Raw genomic sequence first — 20,744 nt, 5'->3', positions numbered from 1 at the left:
AGAAGGTACAGAGTAATTTACCAGGGTGATATTCCAGCTGAGAGACTCCAGCTCTGTGGATAGATGAGGGAAGTTTAGGTTGTTTTCTTTTGGAGTAGAGCAGATCAAAGGGAGAGAAAATGAGGTCTGCAGATGCTGGAGATCAGAGATGGAAATGTGTTGCTGGAGAAGCGCAGCAGGTCCTGAAGAAGGGCTAATGCCCGAAACGTCGATTCTCCTGATTCCTGAAGAAGGGCTAATGCCCGAAACGTCGATTCTCCTGTTCCCTAGATGCTGCCTGACCTGCTGCGCTTCTCCAGATCAAAGGGAGATCTAATTTCAATTTTTGATAAACAGAGCAGGGAGCAGCAGTTTTCTCGTCATCCACCACGAGTGATGCTTTAAAGTAGGTAAAAGAGGGGAAAAGAGGAGCCATCACTTTGGAAGGAGGATGGTTCTGCTCTGGAGTACACTGGTTGATAGGGTGGTGGAGGCAAATTCCACTGCAACCTTCAAAAAGTAATTTGAACTGAAATGGGGAAAGGCGTGGGGTGACACTACACCGAGGGCGGGTACAGCTCCCAGATCCCAGCCCACCCTACAGAACATTTAGGAATTAAAATGTTAGGCAGGGGTGTGCCAGGATAGTGCTGATGTGCGTTGTAGGCCATTGCTAAAATTAGCCCATCGCAAGCTTCGCAAATTGGTTCCCCCTCAAATTGGTTGTATTAATGTTACCCATGGAGAATATCTTTAAGAAATGTAAATGGCAGCGGTGATTACGTGCTGGCGTGGAATGAGCTGAATCTGTTTCTGTGCTTCCTGGATCCTTTTGCTTCAACCATCAATAATCCTTCCGCCTCAGAAAAAACCCTGGCAGCAATTCCACATGCCACCTCTCGGCTGCACAACCATCAAACCATATCGCCTTCAGTGAGGGCTGCATCACTTATACCAACAGGTAACAAAAAAAAACAAGCGAGGGCGTGATGCCCACTCTCCATCCTGATTAAAAGAGGGAGACGCAGAGAGGTCTATTCCACTCCCCGAAGATCCTGATGGGACCTCTCTGCTTGAGCTCTGGTCTCTGTTTACGAGCCATGGCATTTGCTTCCTGCACGCTTTCTGCCAGCCTGCCTACAGTGAGCATCGGCGTGCCTGCTGACCATGGGGCTCAAGTCCAGGGATGGTGATGGCTCGGGCGAAGGCAAGAAGCTGCGGGTGGGTTTCGCCCCCGAGCCCGAGCCCGGGGTGGTCGGACTCGGACTGAACTCCGGCGCAGACCGTGACGGGGCTCTGTTGCTGGAAGGACGGAGCAAAGAAGACAGCAAACCGGGACCGAAGGAAGGGCTGAGCCTCCTGACCAAGCCTCTGGGCTACAATCAACCGAACAGAAGGAAAGCCACCTACAGAAAACTGCAGAACTTTATTTATGATGCGCTGGAGAGACCCGGAGGATGGGCACTGGTCTATCACGCCTTCGTGTAAGTCCTGGTCGCATCCCCCTTTCATATTTGCTGCTTGGTTTTTATATCAACGTACAACAAGGTGTTTGCACTGATATTCCCCGTCCTGTTTTGAATTACCGTGTCTCGTTTGTTTAATGCTAAAATACTGACAATAAGGATATCTTCATATTACTGCTTAAGTCAGTCAAACACAAGCCGTGCTTTTCCTTTGTCGACGTTAACTTATTTATTCCACGTATTTTTAGTTGACTGCTTTTAATACTATCTGTTTCCACGCCCCGATGTCTCTTCCCCACCCCCCACGCGGTTATTGTTTTATTGTTGCAGGGTCCTGTACAATTTCAGGTAACGTAACAAAGGAAGAATGGGTTTTGTTGCTGCACTTGTTGTGCCTGAGTGCCAGGGAACCACACCTTACACCGGATTGAGGAAACTGGGGATGCTTGCAGAGTCGTGTAGATATTTGAGTGGCTGCACGCATTGTTATTGGTCAGCCGAACTCCTAATGCTGTGCGCCTCCCCGAGTTGTAGGCGGAATCCGTTGCATGAAGGTGTAACGCCGAGTTCAGGGATAGCAGTTAGACAGTGATGTGCAATGACTGACTTTACCAGTTCCGAATGTACTAAGTCTACAGTTACACGCAAACTATAGAATCATAGATCCATACTGCATAGAAACAGCTCCTTCGGCCTACCACATTTATACCAGCCAAGAAACACTAATCCTATTTACCTGCACTGGTCAATATTCTATTCCAAAGGTGGGAAAAATTTGTAGGCAAATTACATTTTCAAAATTAACTGATATTGTTTTGAATTTTTTTTTTGTTTTAAATATCTATATTTAGCTTTTACGAGAAAATGATTTATTTTCACTTGCCAATAAGAGTTGCTAATTGATGGTGTACAGTGATTGATGGGAACTTGTTCAATTTCTTACTTTTGTTCAAAATAAAGTTTACCCTCAATTTTTTCCAGTGGGAGAAATGCTCTTTCTTGTCATTCAGGTTCCCATTAGCTAGTGTTGCCTTGTACACTTTGTTAAATATATAGATGGACACAAGCGTAGATTCAAATGCAAATACAGACATAATATTAGTTTTCTCAATATAATATGAGAGAGTAATACATCAATGAGATTAAGGCAAGGGTGATTCACAATCCAGTAATGTCCTAAACTACAGACTAAAGCTCGACGGTTGTGTGTAGTTCATAGGACAAGATTCAGTTATATTATCAATGAACATACTCATGAATAATTCAAGATAAAATCTCTGTATAAAAATAATGCATTTTATATTGATCACATTTAAAGTTGTGTTCTCAACATTCCTCCATACATCTGCCATTGAAATTTATTACTCCTCATTTTAATTTAGTAATTGGATAAAAAAAAAGTGAAGATATGAAGAAGCATTGAATCTAAGGGAATGCATATTTTTCATGACTAGAGAGTAAATCAAACTATAAAGTGTTCTGTTTCCACCCTGCAATTCACAAGAGGTTACTCTAGTTAGCCCTTACCTTTTTTAACTGGAGTGTGACTTTGTGTAATGTTGAAGGAAAAATGCTACCTTGTTACCTGCATTTCATAAATTCTTTGCTTTCTCTTGGTCTTTGGACGGTATAAGAATAAATTTTTCTCATGGTTTTTGACTACAGCTAAAAAGCATGCACCCAGTTTCTTCGCACTCAAGTATAGATTGTAGTGAAAAATCAATACCTCAGGATATCAGGACCTTGTTTTGACTAAATATCACAATGTTTTGCTAACCTTTTTAATTGTCTGACCATATTGTCTTGGCAGTAGAACTGTCACATTCAATATTGCTAGTTAGAGTTTCTGTATGCTAATTCCACATGTTTTAATGAGAGTAAGATTGTATCCATCACATGTCTGTATAAGTAATCCAGATCTTCAGCTGTATCATTCTATTTCAGTGCTTTAAACATTTTATTCAAAAATTTGATAATCTTGCAATTGATTCTGGATCACTTACGTAAATTAAGTACCGCAGAGGTCTGAGCAAGAAAAATTTGAGTCTGACAAAAGATGTAGTTCTCTGTCTAATAGCTAATTTTATATCCAATCTTATATTTTACGTTGGATGCACATTTGATTTCCTTCATTAAATGTAGTCTGAAATACAAAAGCAACAAAACTATGCTAAGTCCACATGACACACAATTAAGTGTTCAGCTGGAATATTGTGTTCATTTTTGGGCACCACACTTAAGAAACAGCTTTTACAGATATAAACTTAACCAGAGTATTTAGTTCAATGTGCTTGCAAACAGAGAACTGACATGACAATAGAGTAATTTGTAATGCACTAACTGAAAGGATGGTGGAACCAGTTTCAGTAATGATTTTCCAAAAGAGTGTGGATAAATATTTTCGAAAGGAATAAAAAGGTAAGGTAATGGAGAAAGTGCTAAGAGTGAGACTAGTTGGATGGTTGTAGCAAAGAGGCAGTAGACAGAATAAACTGAGTGCTCTCCTGTGTTATAATTCTGATTCCAGATTTTAGCTCAGTTAATGCTTTTTGTCTGGAATTTTATCAAAACACTTTGGAATAAATTATATCAATGAAACCCATGTTTATTTTTAACATCTGAAGACAGCAGGAAGTTGAATTTTTTTATTATTTATGATTTGTTTTTGTTACAAACATCGTGTTTTTTAAGTTTCTTGTGTTGTTCGTTTACAGTGTTTCTCCTGTTAAGAATGATTTCCATTACTTTGATTTATGCAAAAGTTTGGCTTATAGATTTTTTAATTATCTGGAAATAATTGATCAATCTTAGTATATATTAAAACAGAAAACTAATGCTGAAACTCACTGTTCAATCACAAAGTCTTATTCCTGTTATGAATATAGCCTAAGGTTACTCAGGAATTTCACAGATGTGTGAGATAACTTCGGAAATTGGTATATGTTAGGCTGGCGGTTAAAACACTGGGTGCTTTCAATCTGCGTTTCACAGATTGTTATGTATCTCTAATAACTGTGCCATCTGGAATATGATATATGACTTGTGCTGACATAAGAGTTAAAAGGAGGAGTTGACCATATGACCATTAAAGCCTGCTGCGCCAGTTAATAAGATCATGGTTGATCCTTGATCTCAACTCCATGTTAGTATCTGTTTCCTTGATACACTTGGAGTCCAAAAATATATTGATTGCAACCTTGAATGTACTCATGACTCAGCATCCACAGCCTGCTGACACAAAAAGCTAATGTGGTATACAAAGAATTAAAAGCAAGTACATTTAATACCTGTGCTGTGTCATAAACACCGAGTCGTTCTCTTACAACATGCATCAGTGCTGTACAGGTTATTGTGGATTTCAAAAAGCGACAGTCACATCACTGGGACCAAAAGTTAGGGGAAATAGAAAAACAAATATTTAGGCAAATTTCTGAAAATCACTAAAAATAATGGATTGGTGATAGTAAGGAATTTCAACTGACCTAGTAAATGTGGATAGAATCAGTATAAAAGATATAGGTTAGCATTCTTCTATCAGTGAGAAATTTTGGAAATGGAGCTTCAGAACTTTGATAGGGTCAGATGAGATCATTGTTGTACATCTCATTCTTACAGGGGATGATGGCATCGTTGGCAAGGCCAGCATTGGTTGCCAATTCCTAATTGCCCTTGAAATCATTGGCTCTCTTGGCCATTTCAGAGGATTGCTGAAAACTAATTGTTATGGGCCTGAGTCACATGTAGGTCAGACAAGATTAGATTCCCTACATTGTACAAACAGGCACTTCAGCCCAACAAGTCCACACCTACCCTCCGAAGAGAAACCCACCCAGACCCATTTCCCTCTAACTAAAGCACCAAACACTTTGGGCAATTTAGAATGGCCAATTCACCTGACCTGCACTTCTTTGTGACTGTGAGAGGAAACTGGAGCACCCGGAGGAAGTCCACGCAAACACTGGGAGAATGTGCAAACTCCACACAGACAGCCACCCAAGGCTGGAATCGAATCTGGGTCCCTGGCGCTATGAGGCAGCAGTGCTAACCACTGAGCCACCGTGCCGCCCTATGGCAAATTTCCTTTCTTAAATTAACATTAGTAAACCAGATGGTTTTTATGACAATTGACAATGCTTAAATGGATGTTGTTAGATTAGCTGTGTATCCCACTTTTATTCAATTCAAATTTCACCATCGGCTTGGTGAAACTTTAACTTCTGTCCCCAGTAACATTACTACTTTGCCACCACATCCTCAATGGTTGAACAAAGGCTATCAAATACCAACATGTCCTGTGCTGTGATCTCTGCTGATGCCTTGCTTGCAGGGCTGGCATCTGCTCTGGAATTTCTGGAACAACATGCTTAGGAATTGTTAATTGAGGCCATTAAGAGGCTAACTATTGACCCTTAAAGGGTCTCATCCTGTGCCACCGGTATTAACTGGTAGAGCAAGTGTGTGGAGCATGACAAGCAAACCCTAGCATGTTTGCCAGCTCTAGAACTGTTGTCAGCACTGCCATCACTGGATCAGGTTCTGCTTCTGATGATTCTTCTGAACTCTTTTAAAATCTTTATGTGTGCTCCAAAGTTCAAACTCTATTTTTGATGATTCTGCATGATTTTCTAATATTGCTCATGATTGTAGTATCTGGTACATTCTGTTTGATTTGGGCTGCAATTTGTATATTTCTTTTCCCAATGGCTGAGCAGGTATAAAAGACGGACATCGTACAGACTGTTGTCAATCATTACCATAATTCATTTCAATCAGTGTTCCAGTCCTAAAGGAACAGAGACAGCAAAAAGACACAAATCTGGCTGTATTCCAAGGAACCTGAACTCATTCTACCGACATAATCTTTAGTAACACACTGACCTCCCTTAACTTGCTTTTTTTTTAAGAGCAGCATGGGGGAGTCATGCTGAAGTTGCTAATCATGAGGCCTTGTTGTTTCGTTACAATGGACTTTCCTGCCTACTCCCAATGACATTTAACTAATCAATCACTTAATTGCTGAGCCTTCATAGGAAATATTAAAGCTGGGATTCTGCCAATGTTGTTGGTTCTACTTTGAGCTATCCTTTTGCCGGCAGCAAAATGCTTTGCACCCACTACCTTGGCACTTAGGAGGCAGTGCATTATTTGAGATCCTTGGCTTGCAGCTACAGTAAAACTTACATATTCTTCAACCTGTGAAATCCATTATTACTACAACATTTCTGAACTTGACTGCAAGTGGTAAATACCAGCTTAACATATTTACAAGCAACAATTGCACTTTTGTTGAGATTGTTGTGACCTCTTGCTTTTCAGTTGTACCTGTGCACTTCCTCATGAGACTACTTAAAATGATCAAGAATGTTCTAAAGTTACTGTGATGTGAATTTGTTTTTTTAAAAATTATTTGTGCATTCCACTGTCCAATAGGCAATGCTATTTCTAAAAACTGACACTTGTCTTTTCCGTTATGATTGTCCATTGAAAGAAAATCAGTAAACCTTGGTTTTAGTGACTTTGTTTTCTATTGAGTAAATTATATTTGTAAGTAGTTGTATTTAAGCATATCTTTCTATAAATAGGTGCAAATGATTTGCCAAGAAATACATTCATCAAAGTGATCAAACCAACAACACAATTGCAGAGGCTGTGGAAAAACAAATTATTAAGATTTAAATAAAATAGAATTCATCAAGACACCATTTAAAATTATCATGAAATCATTTTGAAGTTACTGTGGTGTAAATTACTGGGTTTTTTTCTTATTTGTGCATCTGTGTCCAGTAGGAGATGCCGTGCCTTTAAAATCTCCTACCATGGCTCAAGGTAAATCTATCAACTATTTTGGTTCTCAGCCAGCAGACAATGACCTGGCTGTGGTACAGGAAGAAATTTAATGACCTTAGCAGCATTGTCAAAGCAACGCACCCCTTCATATATTTCTTACTCTGTACACAGCCATGAAATACTAAACCATGGCTTGAGCATGGCTGCCCTCAAAACTATGTTCCTCTTTATAGACAAACTTGCTGCTTCCTCTCAGCATGATGCATAGTATACTAAGCTGTCATTCCAATCAGTGTTACAAAGAAAAATATATCACTCTATTGTGAGAATGTTGTAATTTATAATATTTCCATGTCAATATCATTTGTTTAGATCTTACCATTCCCTGTTATTTTTCCTGTAGTTTCTAAGTTACCCTGAGCATGGTGGCCTTGAGAACTGTGGATTTTGCATTGCCTACAAAATATCAGTAATGCTTTGGTCTCGGATGCTAAGACCATGGACTCTCAATTGGGTATTACACACAGTAACAATGATGTGGAGGAGCTGGTGTTGGACTGGGATGGACAAAGTTAAAAAGCACACAACACCAGATTATAGTCCAACAGATTTATTTGGAAGAACTAGCTTTCGGGGTGGCAGTACCTGATGAAGGAGCAGCACTCCGAACGTTAGTGCTTCCAAATAAACCCGTTCGACTATAACCTGGTGTTGTATGATTTTAACACAGTAGTAAGAGTGAGGTGCCAAATACCTGATCTAACTAATAGCAGATGGGCTTGTACGACTCAGCAAAAATGCTGACGAGGTGAAGTGTTTGAATCTTCTGAAATAAGGTGTCTCAAAATAAAACTTCTGTCAATACTTCTGTGTTATCCTACCAAACGATTTCACTATATCTAGTGGTAACACTAAGCTGAGTGGCAGGCTTGTGACGTACAATAATGCTTTCACGACTGGAGTAATATTGTCATTTTATAAAATCAGCATGATCTTTGTGATTTGTATAGGAAATTGCAAGTCCAAAAATTGTTGTCAGGATTTTATTTAATATTTTATACTTCACATTAAACAGCAAGTTAGACTTTAATCTTTTTACAGCTTACAATTTTACTCTTCTTTCACAATTTTAGATCGAGAAGCAAGGAGATGGCTATTAGAATATGATATTGTTCATAGTAGCTAGTTATTTCGATCAAGTGATTTTGAAAATTAGGGATCAAATGAACACTTGAAAAATATTCAAGGACACATATATTATATACATATATTTAAAGAGGAAAACCATAGATGCTAACAAACTGAAATATGAACAGATACTAGGAAAACACAACAGGTTAGTCCACAAATAGAAAACAAAAGTTAAGCCAGTTATGGTAAGTATTGATATAGGCACAGTGAGTCACCTGATTTAATGAATATTGATATTAGAGATTTAGTTTTTGGTTTAAGATATACAGATCGATTAATGTAACATTGAGTTACTTTCAACCTGTAACTATTAAAAAGGGAACTTTGTTATCAAATGCCATGGCTTATTTACCTGTCATACATAGGAAACATGGTATATATGTAAGAACTGTGGCTTTATTCCTGTGACTATTATGAAGCTGGATATACATTTCCCAGCCAATCCTTTTATCATTTCTGAAATGCTTTTGACATCTGTTGTTATTAAAATTTAGTACAAGTAATGTGAGATATGTATGGTGAGTGTACCATGTTTAACATTGTGTTAACAATTACGAGGTTAATAAGGTGTGTATAGCTGAAAGGAGACATGTTTTGTCAAAACATTTTTAACCCTTGCACTCATCAAAACATTTGCAAGAATGCCAATGTAAAGGAGAATAACATTTTGAGCTGTGTGAGAAGAGAATGTCGTATGAACAGAGATGTGAGTTATGATTAGATAACATTTGTTAGATAATCCTGAGTGTGCTAAGAATTATGTTGACAGCTAATTTAAGATTGTCAATCAGGCTCATGGTGTGGTGTCATTTACATGTGCTAGGAACTGCATACATTAAGACAGAAAGATGTGTACACGTTTTACCTGTTTCAACTTAATAAAATAGGTGTCAGCCATTCTCCAGTTCATTCCTTTACATTCCAAGGCAACCTGCCTGCTCTGAATTTAAACTAAGCATTGCAGTTAACTGTCAGTCATCACTCAGTTCTGCATTCTCCATGGCAACATTTCTATTAATCAGAATCTACTTGTCAATCAATTAGCACACTCTTCACACAGTATAAACATGTTTTTCTTTGCTTGATTTTCTTGCAAATGTCCTGATGAGTACAAGATGAAAAGCTTTGACAAAGTATATCTCTTTTCAGTAATATTCAATTTTGGCACTACCAAAAGACAGTTGGTAAGGTTTTGTGACCATGTCTTTAATCTCACAATGGCAGTAGAATTCTATGATAATCTGGAAGTAAGAGTTGAATGATGACCATGAAGCCATTGCTGATTGTCAGGCTGCCAGGTTTGGTGATGTACCCTCTTCCACTGGTCATCTGGGAAGATGAGCCCTTCCTTTGAACCAACTTCTCCACCCAGGAGTTTAAGGTCCCTGTTTTAGAAGTGAGGCATCATCTTCCTCTTCTCTGACATGTTCAGATTCCATCCTTTATCAAAATGCCAGCGCTTGTCTGGGTATACACCAACCTTTCAAATATGGTGCGGGTGCCTGGGATTCTGATCTTTTGGCGGATATTTGGTGAGTGGCAAGTAATTCCACAAAAGGCGCGTAGTAAAATTATGACACCATAGTGATGGGGTAGGTAATTAATGAGGCACATGTGGAATGCTATGGCGAGAGATCCTGCTTGGTTTTTCAGTAAGAATCTCTCCAAGAGACGTAATGCAACTTCTACTTAGTCAAAAGAAGGTAAGATTTCAGCCCCCATGTTTAGATTAGATTACTTACAGTGTGGAAACAGGCCCTTCGGCCCAACAAGTCCACACCGAACCTCTGAAGAGCAACCCACCCCGACGCATTCCCCTACATTTACCCCGACACCTAACACTATGGGCAATTTAGCATGGCCAGTTCACCTAACCTGCACATGTTTGGACTGTGAGAGGAAAACAGAGCATCCAGAGGAAACCTCTGCAGACACGGGGCAGAATGTGCAAACTCCACACAGTTGCCTGAGGTGGGAATTGAACTCAGGTCTTTGGCGCTGTGAGGCAGCAGTGCTAACCACTGTGCTATCCATATTATTGGCTTCATTTCTTTCAACACCTAATATATACTTCTAAGTTACTATTCGATACGTTTTTCCAGAATGGAATTCTAAGTTGTTGTAGCCTTTCCTTTTATTGCTTTGTTCTGTGTGAGCTCTTTCCTTTAACTTTACTGTCCCTCTGAGTTGGCAACATCAGCAAATCTAATTGCTTTACATGTTCTGAATCCAAGTTATTTCTCCAAATTAGAAGTGGCAGTAGTGACAGCAGTAAGGCTTTAGGCACTCCCCCTGACATTTACCTGCTGCCTCATTCTGACATTACTGACCTCACAAGTACGTGGTGTTTTCTACCCTTCGCTCAGTTTCTTTGTATTTGTTGTCAGTGTTTATTTTGAATGCTCATACCTTTGAGTTTGATAATGAGCACTTCATATTGAATTTTAATTTAAAATGTGTTTTTCTGTGTAGGTGGATCTCAAGTTTGCACTTCATAATCAATTCCATAATTCTACCTGAATTAAAACTTGGGTCTCCTGTCACCTTTATTTTTTTTTTCACCTTTTTTAACAATGAGTACTGCACTAACTACTGTGCTTGTGGTACCTCCCCAATGTCTACTGACTCTTATAAAATGAATCAGTGCTTCAAAAGTCAGCTCAGTCGCTGTGCTGATTATTCTTTTGTTTTGCAGTTTTGATTTGTTTGTTAATCCAATTAAACTCACAGCTGCATTATTGAAATGTTTCATTCTTTAATTTGTTATGATCCTTTATGCTCAACAGTGCTAATTTTTGATATTCTCTTTGGTTCAGTGTCATTAGTTTCTTTCATAAGCAGACACTGAAAATGAGAGCAATCTAATCTAGTCCCATGGGATGCAGTTTAACTCCACATGTTGGTCTGTCAGCTTCTCATATCAATATACTCACAAAAATCACAGGATGCACATTTACTCAATGGATAAACATTAGCAAGGTCTTTTGCAGTATTCTAAAGTGCATAGCACAGTGTGGCTGACATATTTTATATCTACTGCAACTATTTCTATAAAAGTCAATATTTAGAATGAATGTGCCACATTCAGTTCATCTACATACAGTGCATGCTTCTGTGTCTTTTAAATACTGTGCTCATCTTAGTTTCTCCACATCTTTTATAGAATATGGCTTGTTTTCCTGCTCCTTACCAAACATGTGGGTCCTCCTCCCTACTGATGTCACTGTTTGGTAAAGCTGTCACATAGTCTTTGCTGTGTACTTATTTGAGATGCTGATTGACTTACCATCCCGAGAGGTTCAAAGTGATTTCATTGTCTTAATCACAGTGGTATACTCAAGCTACAATGACCATCCTCTACAGCCATCAGAATGGATGAGCGGGGGCATTGATTCACACGGACCTCAGTTTTACTCAGGGTTTAGGTGCTTTCCTTACTTAAGTGCTGCCTTGTTATTACACATTGCCTTCCTATAAGTAATTTGCAAAAGAAACAAATGCATGTGAGAAAAATCTTTTTTATGAAGTTACTGTCTGGAATGCACAATGTGGAAATATGATGGATGCAGGCTCAGTCAAGGCATTCAAGAGGGCATCAAAAGATTGTTCCTATTCAAATAATGTGCGGGTTTTTGGAGACAAGGCAAGACAAAGTGATAATGCCTATTTGGAGAGCCAGAGCAGATACAATGGGCCGAATAGCTTTTTAAAATTAATTGGTGGGTTGCGCACACTGGTGGTTGAGCCAGCATTTATTGCCCATCAATTAAGAATCAACCACATTGTTGTGAGTCTGAAAATACATGTAGGCCAGACCAAGTAAAGATGAGAGATTTCCTTCCCTATGGGACATAAGTGAATCAGATGGGATTTTACAGCAATCAACAGTGGTACATGCTGGTATTAAGTTAGCTTTTTATTCCAGATCTTCATTAATTTAACCATCTGCCGCAATGGGATTTAAACTAAAGATTAGCATAGGGCTCTGGATCACTAGTCCAGTGACATTACCACTACACTGCCATCAGTACCTCTTCTAAGCCACCACCTCCTCCCTGTATAAGATAATAAACTGTGACAATGGTATCCACATTTCAAGAATACTTAATTGGCTGTGAAGCATTTTGTGATGTCCTGAGGCTATAAAATCCTTTATTATAAATGCAAATCTATCTTTGATGAAGCTCTGATGAAGAGTCATCTAGACTTAAAATGTTAGCTTCCTCTCTCTCCCTGGATATTGTCTGACTGACCCGCTGTGATCTCCAACATTTGTTGTTTTCAGAACAAATTCCAGCATCTGCAGTAATTTGTTCCTACAGATCCATCTTGTATGTCTGCAGCCATTTGGAAGAAACCTATTAGACTACACATCAAAAATACTTAGTGTATTGAAGGGAAAATAGTGAATATACTTACAAACACTGTAACTCTCACTTCACAGTAAGTGAGTCAGCAGTCCTCCTTTGATAAATGTACTTCCAAATAGCCAAAATTCAGGACAGGTTGAGTGTCCATTTAGGATGGGCAGAATCTTAATTGAAAATATTAAATTGTTTTAAGACAAAATGTAAATAAATACATTCCAAAGTAATAGGATTCATGCATGCCTGTGGCTTATGAGAAAGATTTGTGATATGTGATTATCAATTGGGAATTTAAATTTTAAAGTAGAGTGAAATAGATTTTTTAGTTCTGAGAAAGTGGCTTTTTTAAGCATCAGAAAGTAATTTCTTGAAAATATAAATTTGAAGAAAACATGTGATTTAAGCTAAATGATTAGATAGACTGCTTGGGGAATCAATTGATGAAACGCTTTCAAAGATTTATGACATATGGAAAGACAGACCAGGGGCCTCAATCCAGTTGCTGTTGAAAAGAAGTTTCATATGAATCGAAGGCCAGTTTAGTTTCAGAGCTAGATGAAGTCTTAAAACAGTTTTTGCTGTTTAAGTAGACAGGACTTCCAAATTCAGTTTAGAAATTTGTGGGCGGCACGGTAGCACAGTGGTTAGCACTGCTGCCTCACAGCTCCAGAGACCCGGGTTCAATTCCCGTCTCAGGCGACTGACTGTGTGGAGTTTGCACATTCTCCCCGTGTCTGCGTGGGTTTCCTCCGGGTGCTCCGGTTTCCTCCCACAGTCCAAAGAAGTGCAGGTCAGGTGAATTGGCCATGCTAAATTGCCCGTAGTGTTAGGTAAGGGCAAATGTAGGGGTATGGGTGGGTTGCGCTTCGGCGGGTCGGTGTGGACTTGTTGGGCCGAAGGGCCTGTTTCCACACTGTAATGTAATGTAATGTAAATATCAGTGAAGTATAGCTAGGAGGAGAGACAGTAACAGACAATATTAGATCTGGTGACTGTATACAAAGTTGCCAAAGGAAATGTTCAGTTAAGTAAGAAATTAAAGATTTAAGATGGGAGGGATAACTCACCGGAGTTGAATGTCATTCAGGGAAATTTCTTGGAAAGGTGTTGATATTTTTCTTTTATGTTAATATCTTTACAACTGGTCATGTATTTAACTTTCTTTTTCCCTTTTTGTATAATAAACTTGTGTTGTTTCATTTAAAAAATATTGGCAGCCTGTATGAGTATGAATAATGCAAGCAAACTGCAATCATAAGTTCTATGGAGCCAGTTTCACTCTGGAGTATGACATGTCAAGTATCCACATCAGCAGGGATTGTAACAGAAGTCTGAAAGTGTGCATTCAAGAATATATCCCAAATTAGGCACTGAAGTTTGTTGCTATATTTTCTGAATTTCCACTGCATCTAACAAAGCTTTGTGCCACTGTTGCAATTTTTAGAAAATGGTGTCTTGTATATGTAATTGCCAACTAATTATAAATAATGTATTAAGTTTCTTCTGTCTCATTGTGTAATGTGTATGACTCAGTAACAGCTCTAGCATCTTCTGTGTCTATCACAGTATGCGCCTTAAAGAAATATTTCAAAATGCCAGTTTCTGTAGATACATATCTTGTGATTTTTAATCTAATAATTGACCTTTGTAAAAGTAAACAGTGTGTTTCTTACATGTTTTACACAGTTCTGAGAAAGGGTTACTCAACTGAAAATATTAACTGTGATTCCTCTCCACAGATGCTGCCAGATCTGCTGAGCTTTTCCAGCAACTTCTGGTTTTGTTTGTGTTTTATGTGTGCTGGCAAAACTTGAATACTCATGTGGTCTTGAAATTTATGATCAGCAAGACAGAGAAACAGCACTACTCATCAACACCACATGAAGTGTCATTCACTCTCCTTTGCAGAAAGCCAGCTGACTGCTTATTAGTCCAATTTATTTGTACTTTATCTAAAGAAATTGGGGACAAGGAGCAAATGTGAGCCTAATCAGCGATGCTCACATTCCGTGATTGATTAAAGAAGAATCATGAAAGTTAGTGGTACAGTATAGGCTGGCTGAAGCTAGATTCAGAATCACAGAACCATAGAAGTATTATGGTGCGGAAATAGGCCATTAAGTCAATTGTGCCTGCTCTGACTCATTAAATGAGCATCATTACCTGGTGTCAATTTCCTGCTTTTTCCACATTCCCTGGCACATTATTTCGATCCAAGTAATCATCCCTTACGATCCAGAATGCCTCAATTGAAACTGCCGGCACCAAGTTTCCAGCTGTGTATTACCTACCCTATCTACTTGCTGTTGTACTTTTTTTTGACTTACTCACAGTTACATTGCTTTTTTAAACATTTTTGACATTTTGTTTTATTAATAATATAAATGAGTGTAGTTCCTTACAAAATGATATGTTTGATCCACAATTCAGAGCATCCATATCTGTCTCACCAGTACATATCTGTGTATTATCTCGTGTTTGATAATCCCTTCATGTGCCCTGATGTACATACTAAATCTTTCAATATGCAATATATTTCAGAGCCAGCTTTCCATATGTTTCTCATCTCTAAGTAAGAGTTCTAGTATGCATGATGTTTGTCCCAGTTTCAGTTCCTCCATTTCTGTGTGAATCTCATTAGCCATTGTATGTGTATGTTTACTAATAGAAGACAGCCAGCAGTGGTGGAAGTGTGTTTTTCTGACTGGAGATCTATAACCAGTGGTGTTCCATAGGCGTTAATGCTGGGAACCCTGTTGTTTGTAACATATATAAATGATTTGGAGGAGACTGTAGGTGACCTGATGAGTAAGTTTGCAAATGATTCAAAGATTGGGGGAACTGTGGATAATGAGGAGGATTGCCAGAGGATATAGCAGTGCATAGATAGGCTTGAGACTTGGTGAAGGAATGGCAGGTGGAGTTCAATCTGAACAAATGTGAGGTGATGCATTTTGGAAACTCTATTGCAGGAAGGAAATATACAGTAATTGGCAGACCACATAGTAGCATCAACATACAGAGGGAACGCGGTGTATATGTCCACAGTTATCTGAAAGTGGCAACTCAAAATGGATAAGGTGGTCAAGAAGGCATGCAGCATGCTTGTGTTCATTGGTTGGAGCACACAAGTATAAATATTGGCAAGTCATGCTGGAGCCGGAGAGAATTTTAGTTGGCTACATTTAGAATATTGTTCATAGTTTTGATTGCCAAATTATTAGAAGGACATGGAGACTTTATAGAGGGTATGGAAACAGTTTATCAGGATATTGCCTGGTTTGAAGGGTATTAGCTCTGAGGAGAGATTGGACAAACTTGGTTTGTTTTAATTTGAATGTTGAAGGACAAGGGGCGACCTAATAGAAATGTATAAAATTATAAAGAGACCTTGAAAGGAAGGACCTCATTGCCTTTTTCTCAAGGCAGAAATGTCAGTTACTAGGGGACATAGATTTGAGGTAAAAGTGGGTAAATTTAAAGGAGTTATGATGTACATTTTTTTTATTTTTTTTCTACTCAGAAGTGTTATCACACACAACTGAGTGACCTTCCAATCCCAAAATCACTGATTTGTTTGTACTCTACTAACCACCATCAGTAATCACCCATGCAGCCAATTAAATATTTTCATGCAAAGCTCATTAAGGGTAGCATGGTGACTCAGTGGTTAGCACTGCTGCCTCACAGCACCAGGGACCCGGGTTCAATTCCAGCCTCAGGCGACTGTCTGTGTGGAGTTTGCACAATCTCCCAGTGCCTGCATGGGTTTCCTTCGGTTGCCTCCCACAGCCCAAAGATGTGCAGGTTAGGTGGGTTGGCAATGGGAAATGCAGAGTTATAGGGATTGATAGAGCTGGGGAGTGGGGTGGAATGTTGTTTGTGGCGGGTGATGTGGACTTGACAGGCTGAATTGCCTGCTTCACACCATAGGGATTCTATGAAAGGAAATGCAAACCATGAAAGGGGAGTAGGGAGAAGGTGAAAGGGTTAAATCAAAACGGAGTTGGAAGGCGAAATAAAGCACTGTATCCCCCGGGGTGCACACCTCTCTCTAAAGGCATCAAGAGCATTGGAGGACTCTGCGTGCTCCTTCTCCAGTGACCCCTGTAGAGGCACAACTGTAGAGGCAGGTAGAAGGTGGTAACTACCTGGAATGAGCTGCCAGAGTGGGTGGTGGGGATGGATACAATAGCAGTGTCTAAGAGACATCTTGGGCAGGCAATAGAGGAATATGGACAGGGTAGAGGAAACAGGTTCTTAGTTTAGAAAGGCAATGCAGTCTTGGTCGGCCGAAGGGCCAGTTCCAGTGCTATACTGTTCTTTGCTCTTTGTTCTAAACTCTGAAGTTTTAATTTTTTTGTGTCCTTGTATATCCTTTGTGTCTTAAATAAATTATGCCTCAGGAAATTATTTGGTTTAATGTAATAATGGTATTTTTCTCATGTGGTTGTCCTCTCGTAAAGTTAAGTTAATCATACAATTATGTATTTGTGTAACTTAGATTTGAGCTTCAGTTATCACTTACAGCTGTCAGAAAGTCACTGTATAAAGTGGTTATAGGTTTTAAGAAATGTATTGGAATATTATAGGAATGGTTTTTTCTCTCTATCACTCTCTGTCTCTGTCTGTCTGTCTGTCTCTCTCTCTTTCTCTTGCTTATAAAGCAAGAGAATGGCAGCATTCTGAGCGAATGAACACAAGATAATGAAGGCTGTTAACACAGCCAAGAACATAGCTCTAGCACAAGCACTGAAACAAAACATTATGAATTCTGACTGAAGCTTGGAAGTGATCTCATAACCTCTACTGATTCAACTGTCTGAAGGTTAACCAGGATATCTTAGTAAGCGATGAGTCACAAGATGACTTCACAGGTATCTGACAGATATAGGTGTCAGTTGAGTGTCAGTTGTTTGATAATGGATAATTGAATAAACAATTGCAACAACCCCCCCAGAAATAAGGTAAGTAAACCAGTTCTTGAGAGGGAAACATCAACTTTGGACAGAAGACAGCTTCTTTAAGTGGGCCATTGATGACTCTGAACTAATTGCTTGGTTAGCTCAAGAAGACTTTAAACAGAGGAGAGCTTTACAAAGTGATCCACACTGACATCAGTTTTTTCTTGCCAAAGAAGACTGAAGAAAACAAAAAGAAAGTGTCACATCCAACCAAGGAGGTCAGATCAAACAACACTATCGAATCTGCAAAGTCCTCCTTATTAACATCTGGGGACCAGTGCCAAAATTGGGAGAGCTGCCTCACAGACTAGTTAAGTAAAACCTGACATAGTCATACTTATGGGATCATAGCTGACAGGAAATCTCCAAGACACCGCCATCACTATCCCTGGATGTGTCCTGTCCTACTGGCAGGACAGACCCGCAGAGATGCGGCACACTGGTATACAGTCAGCAGCAAGTGGCTCTGGGACTCCTCATCATTGACTCTGGATCCCATGAAGTTTCATAGCTTCAGGTTAAACATGGGCAAGGAAACCTTCATGTACATCGTCTCCTGGATGATGGATTAGTATTCCTCCATGTCAACCAACGCTTAGAAGAAGTACTGAGGTTGGCAAATGTGCAAAATTTATTCTGGATGGGGCATTTCAATGTCCACCACAAGACTGGTTCAGTAACAGCACTGTTGATTAAGCTGGTCAGGTCTTAAAGGACATAGACGAGGTCCGTGGCAGATGGTGAGGGAACCAACAAGAGGGAAAACATACTTGACCTCATCCTTACCAATCTGCTGGCTATAGATCCATCTGTCCATGACAGAATTGGTAAAAATAACTAGCGCACAGCTCTTGTGCAGACAAAGCCCCGCCTTCACATTGAGGTTACCCTCTATCGTGTTGTGTGGCACTATCACTGTGCTAAATGGGACAGATCTAGAAACTCAAGACTGGGCATCCATGAGGTGCTATGGGCCATCAGCAGCAACAGAATTGTAGTCTAAAACAATCTGCAACAATCTCATGGCCTGACGTATTCCCAATTCAGCCATTACTATCAAGCCAGAGGATCAAACCTGGTTCAATGAAGAATGCAGAAAGGCATTCTGGGAGCAGCACCAAGCATTCTCGATAATGAACTGTCAATCTGGTGAAGCTACCAAACAGGCCTACTTACATGCATGAGTCCCTTTAGATAGTACCCTAAACCCAACTATCTTTAGCTGCTTCAGCAATGATCTTCCCTTCATCCTAGAGCCTGAAATGGGATGTTTGTTGATGATTGCTCAATGTTCAGCATATTCACTACTCCTCAGATACGGAAGTAGTCCATGTTCAAATGCAGCGAAGTCTAGATAATATCCAAGCTTGAGGTGAAAAGTGGCAAGTAACATCCACATCACACAAATGCCAGACATTGACCATCTCCAATAAGAGAGAATATAACAACTGGCCCTTGACATTCAATGGTGTTACAATCACTAAATCCCCCCTTATCAACATCCTAGAGGGGTTACCATTGACCAGACACGCAACTGAACTTGCCACCTAAATACAGTGGCTGCAAGAGTAGGTCCAAGCTAGGAATACTGTAGTGAATAACCCACTTCCTATCTCCCCAAAGCCAGTCCACCATCTACAATGCACAGGTCAGGAGTGCCTGGATGGATGCAGCTCCAACAATGTTCAAGAAGCTTGATACCATTCAGGATAAAGTAACCCACTTGATTGGCACCACATTCACAAGTTTCCACTCCCTCTACCACTGACATTCAGTAGCAGCAGTGTATAATATCCACAAGGTGCACCACAGATATTCACTAAAGATTCTCAGACAGCACCTTTCAAACCCACAGCCGGTTCCAACTAGAAGGATAAGGGCAGCAGATACATGGGAACACCACCATCTGCGAGTACCCTTCCAAGCTACTCACCATCCTGACTTGGAAATATCTTGCCATTCCTTCACTGTTGCCAGGTCAAAATCCTGGAATTCCCTCCCTAATGATATTGTGGGTCAACCCACAGCACATACACTGCAGTGGTTCAAAAAGGCTGTTCACCACCACCTTCTCAAGGGTAAGTATGGATGGGCAATAAATGCTGCCCTAACCAGTGATGCCCATGTCCCACAAGTGAATAATAAAAGAAGTCAATCCAATTGTTTATCCAATCTGGACCTGTAAATCATTTGAAGGAGAATACCAGTAGCCACCATAGAGATAGATTAGCAACCATATTTTCTTCATTCGTTTATCCAATCCAGCACCTTTCTTTCCTGTTAGGTGTAATATGTTTTTCTGCCTATTTTGATTATGTATCCTACCTAAACTGCTGCTATTTAATAAATTACCTTAAGGTTAATTATGAATTCTCAACCACCTACTTTGAGCTAACTGTGACTCTCAAACTGTAATTTTACAATGTACTGTGTAGATTTCAATGTAACCAATTGTATATATATATATTATTCCAGTGGCTATTCTTTTGGTACTTTGCATTAGCATTTGTCATTTTACATTCAGTTTTTCTACCCTGAACCTCACTCTGGAAACACCAGCTCTTTGACACTTAACTACTGGGTAGTCCTCACACCTAACCCTGGTCCTCATAAATCCCTTCTATTTATCTTTCAGAGCATGACCTTCAAGGTCCTATTGCTTGTATATACCCATCATAGCCTTATTTAATTCTATCTGTACATTCTTATCTGTTCCAGTTTCTAATTGCACATTCTTCATCAAGGCCAGAACTGTTATGCTTCTATATCATGGGATTCTATTCCTCATTCCTTCATTTTGCAACCTTAACATTCAATGCTTCGTGTCTGTTTCTTTCGAAGGACATTTTGCATGTTAAAGGTGATCAGTAAACTTCAAGTTGTTATAGTTGGTACAGTTGATACTTTAATTGTAGTTTTTTTTATTTCTCAGTGTCAACTTCTGTCTGTTCTGTGAATATATTGCTGGATCATTATCTGCTATTGTAGGG

General features: G+C 39.5%; 1 protein-coding gene across 1 annotated transcript in view; it reads left to right on the top strand.

The window, feature by feature from the left end:
* The first annotated feature begins 384 nt into the window (after positions 1-384).
* The window catches only part of LOC122549064 (potassium voltage-gated channel subfamily KQT member 3-like), a 427,354-nt gene continuing 406,994 nt past the window's right edge, over positions 385-20,744 (top strand). Inside the window, exon 1 of the mRNA XM_043688263.1 lies at positions 385-1,463. Within this exon, the coding sequence (XP_043544198.1) occupies positions 1,147-1,463 (317 nt within the window). The 5' untranslated portion in view covers positions 385-1,146. The remainder of the gene's footprint in view (positions 1,464-20,744) is intronic.

Source organism: Chiloscyllium plagiosum, chromosome 4 (genome assembly GCF_004010195.1).
Source record: "Chiloscyllium plagiosum isolate BGI_BamShark_2017 chromosome 4, ASM401019v2, whole genome shotgun sequence".
NCBI lineage: Eukaryota > Metazoa > Chordata > Chondrichthyes > Orectolobiformes > Hemiscylliidae > Chiloscyllium > Chiloscyllium plagiosum.
The sequence above is the reverse complement of the archived record's forward strand: the minus strand, read 5'-3'. Positions and strand labels throughout refer to the sequence as shown.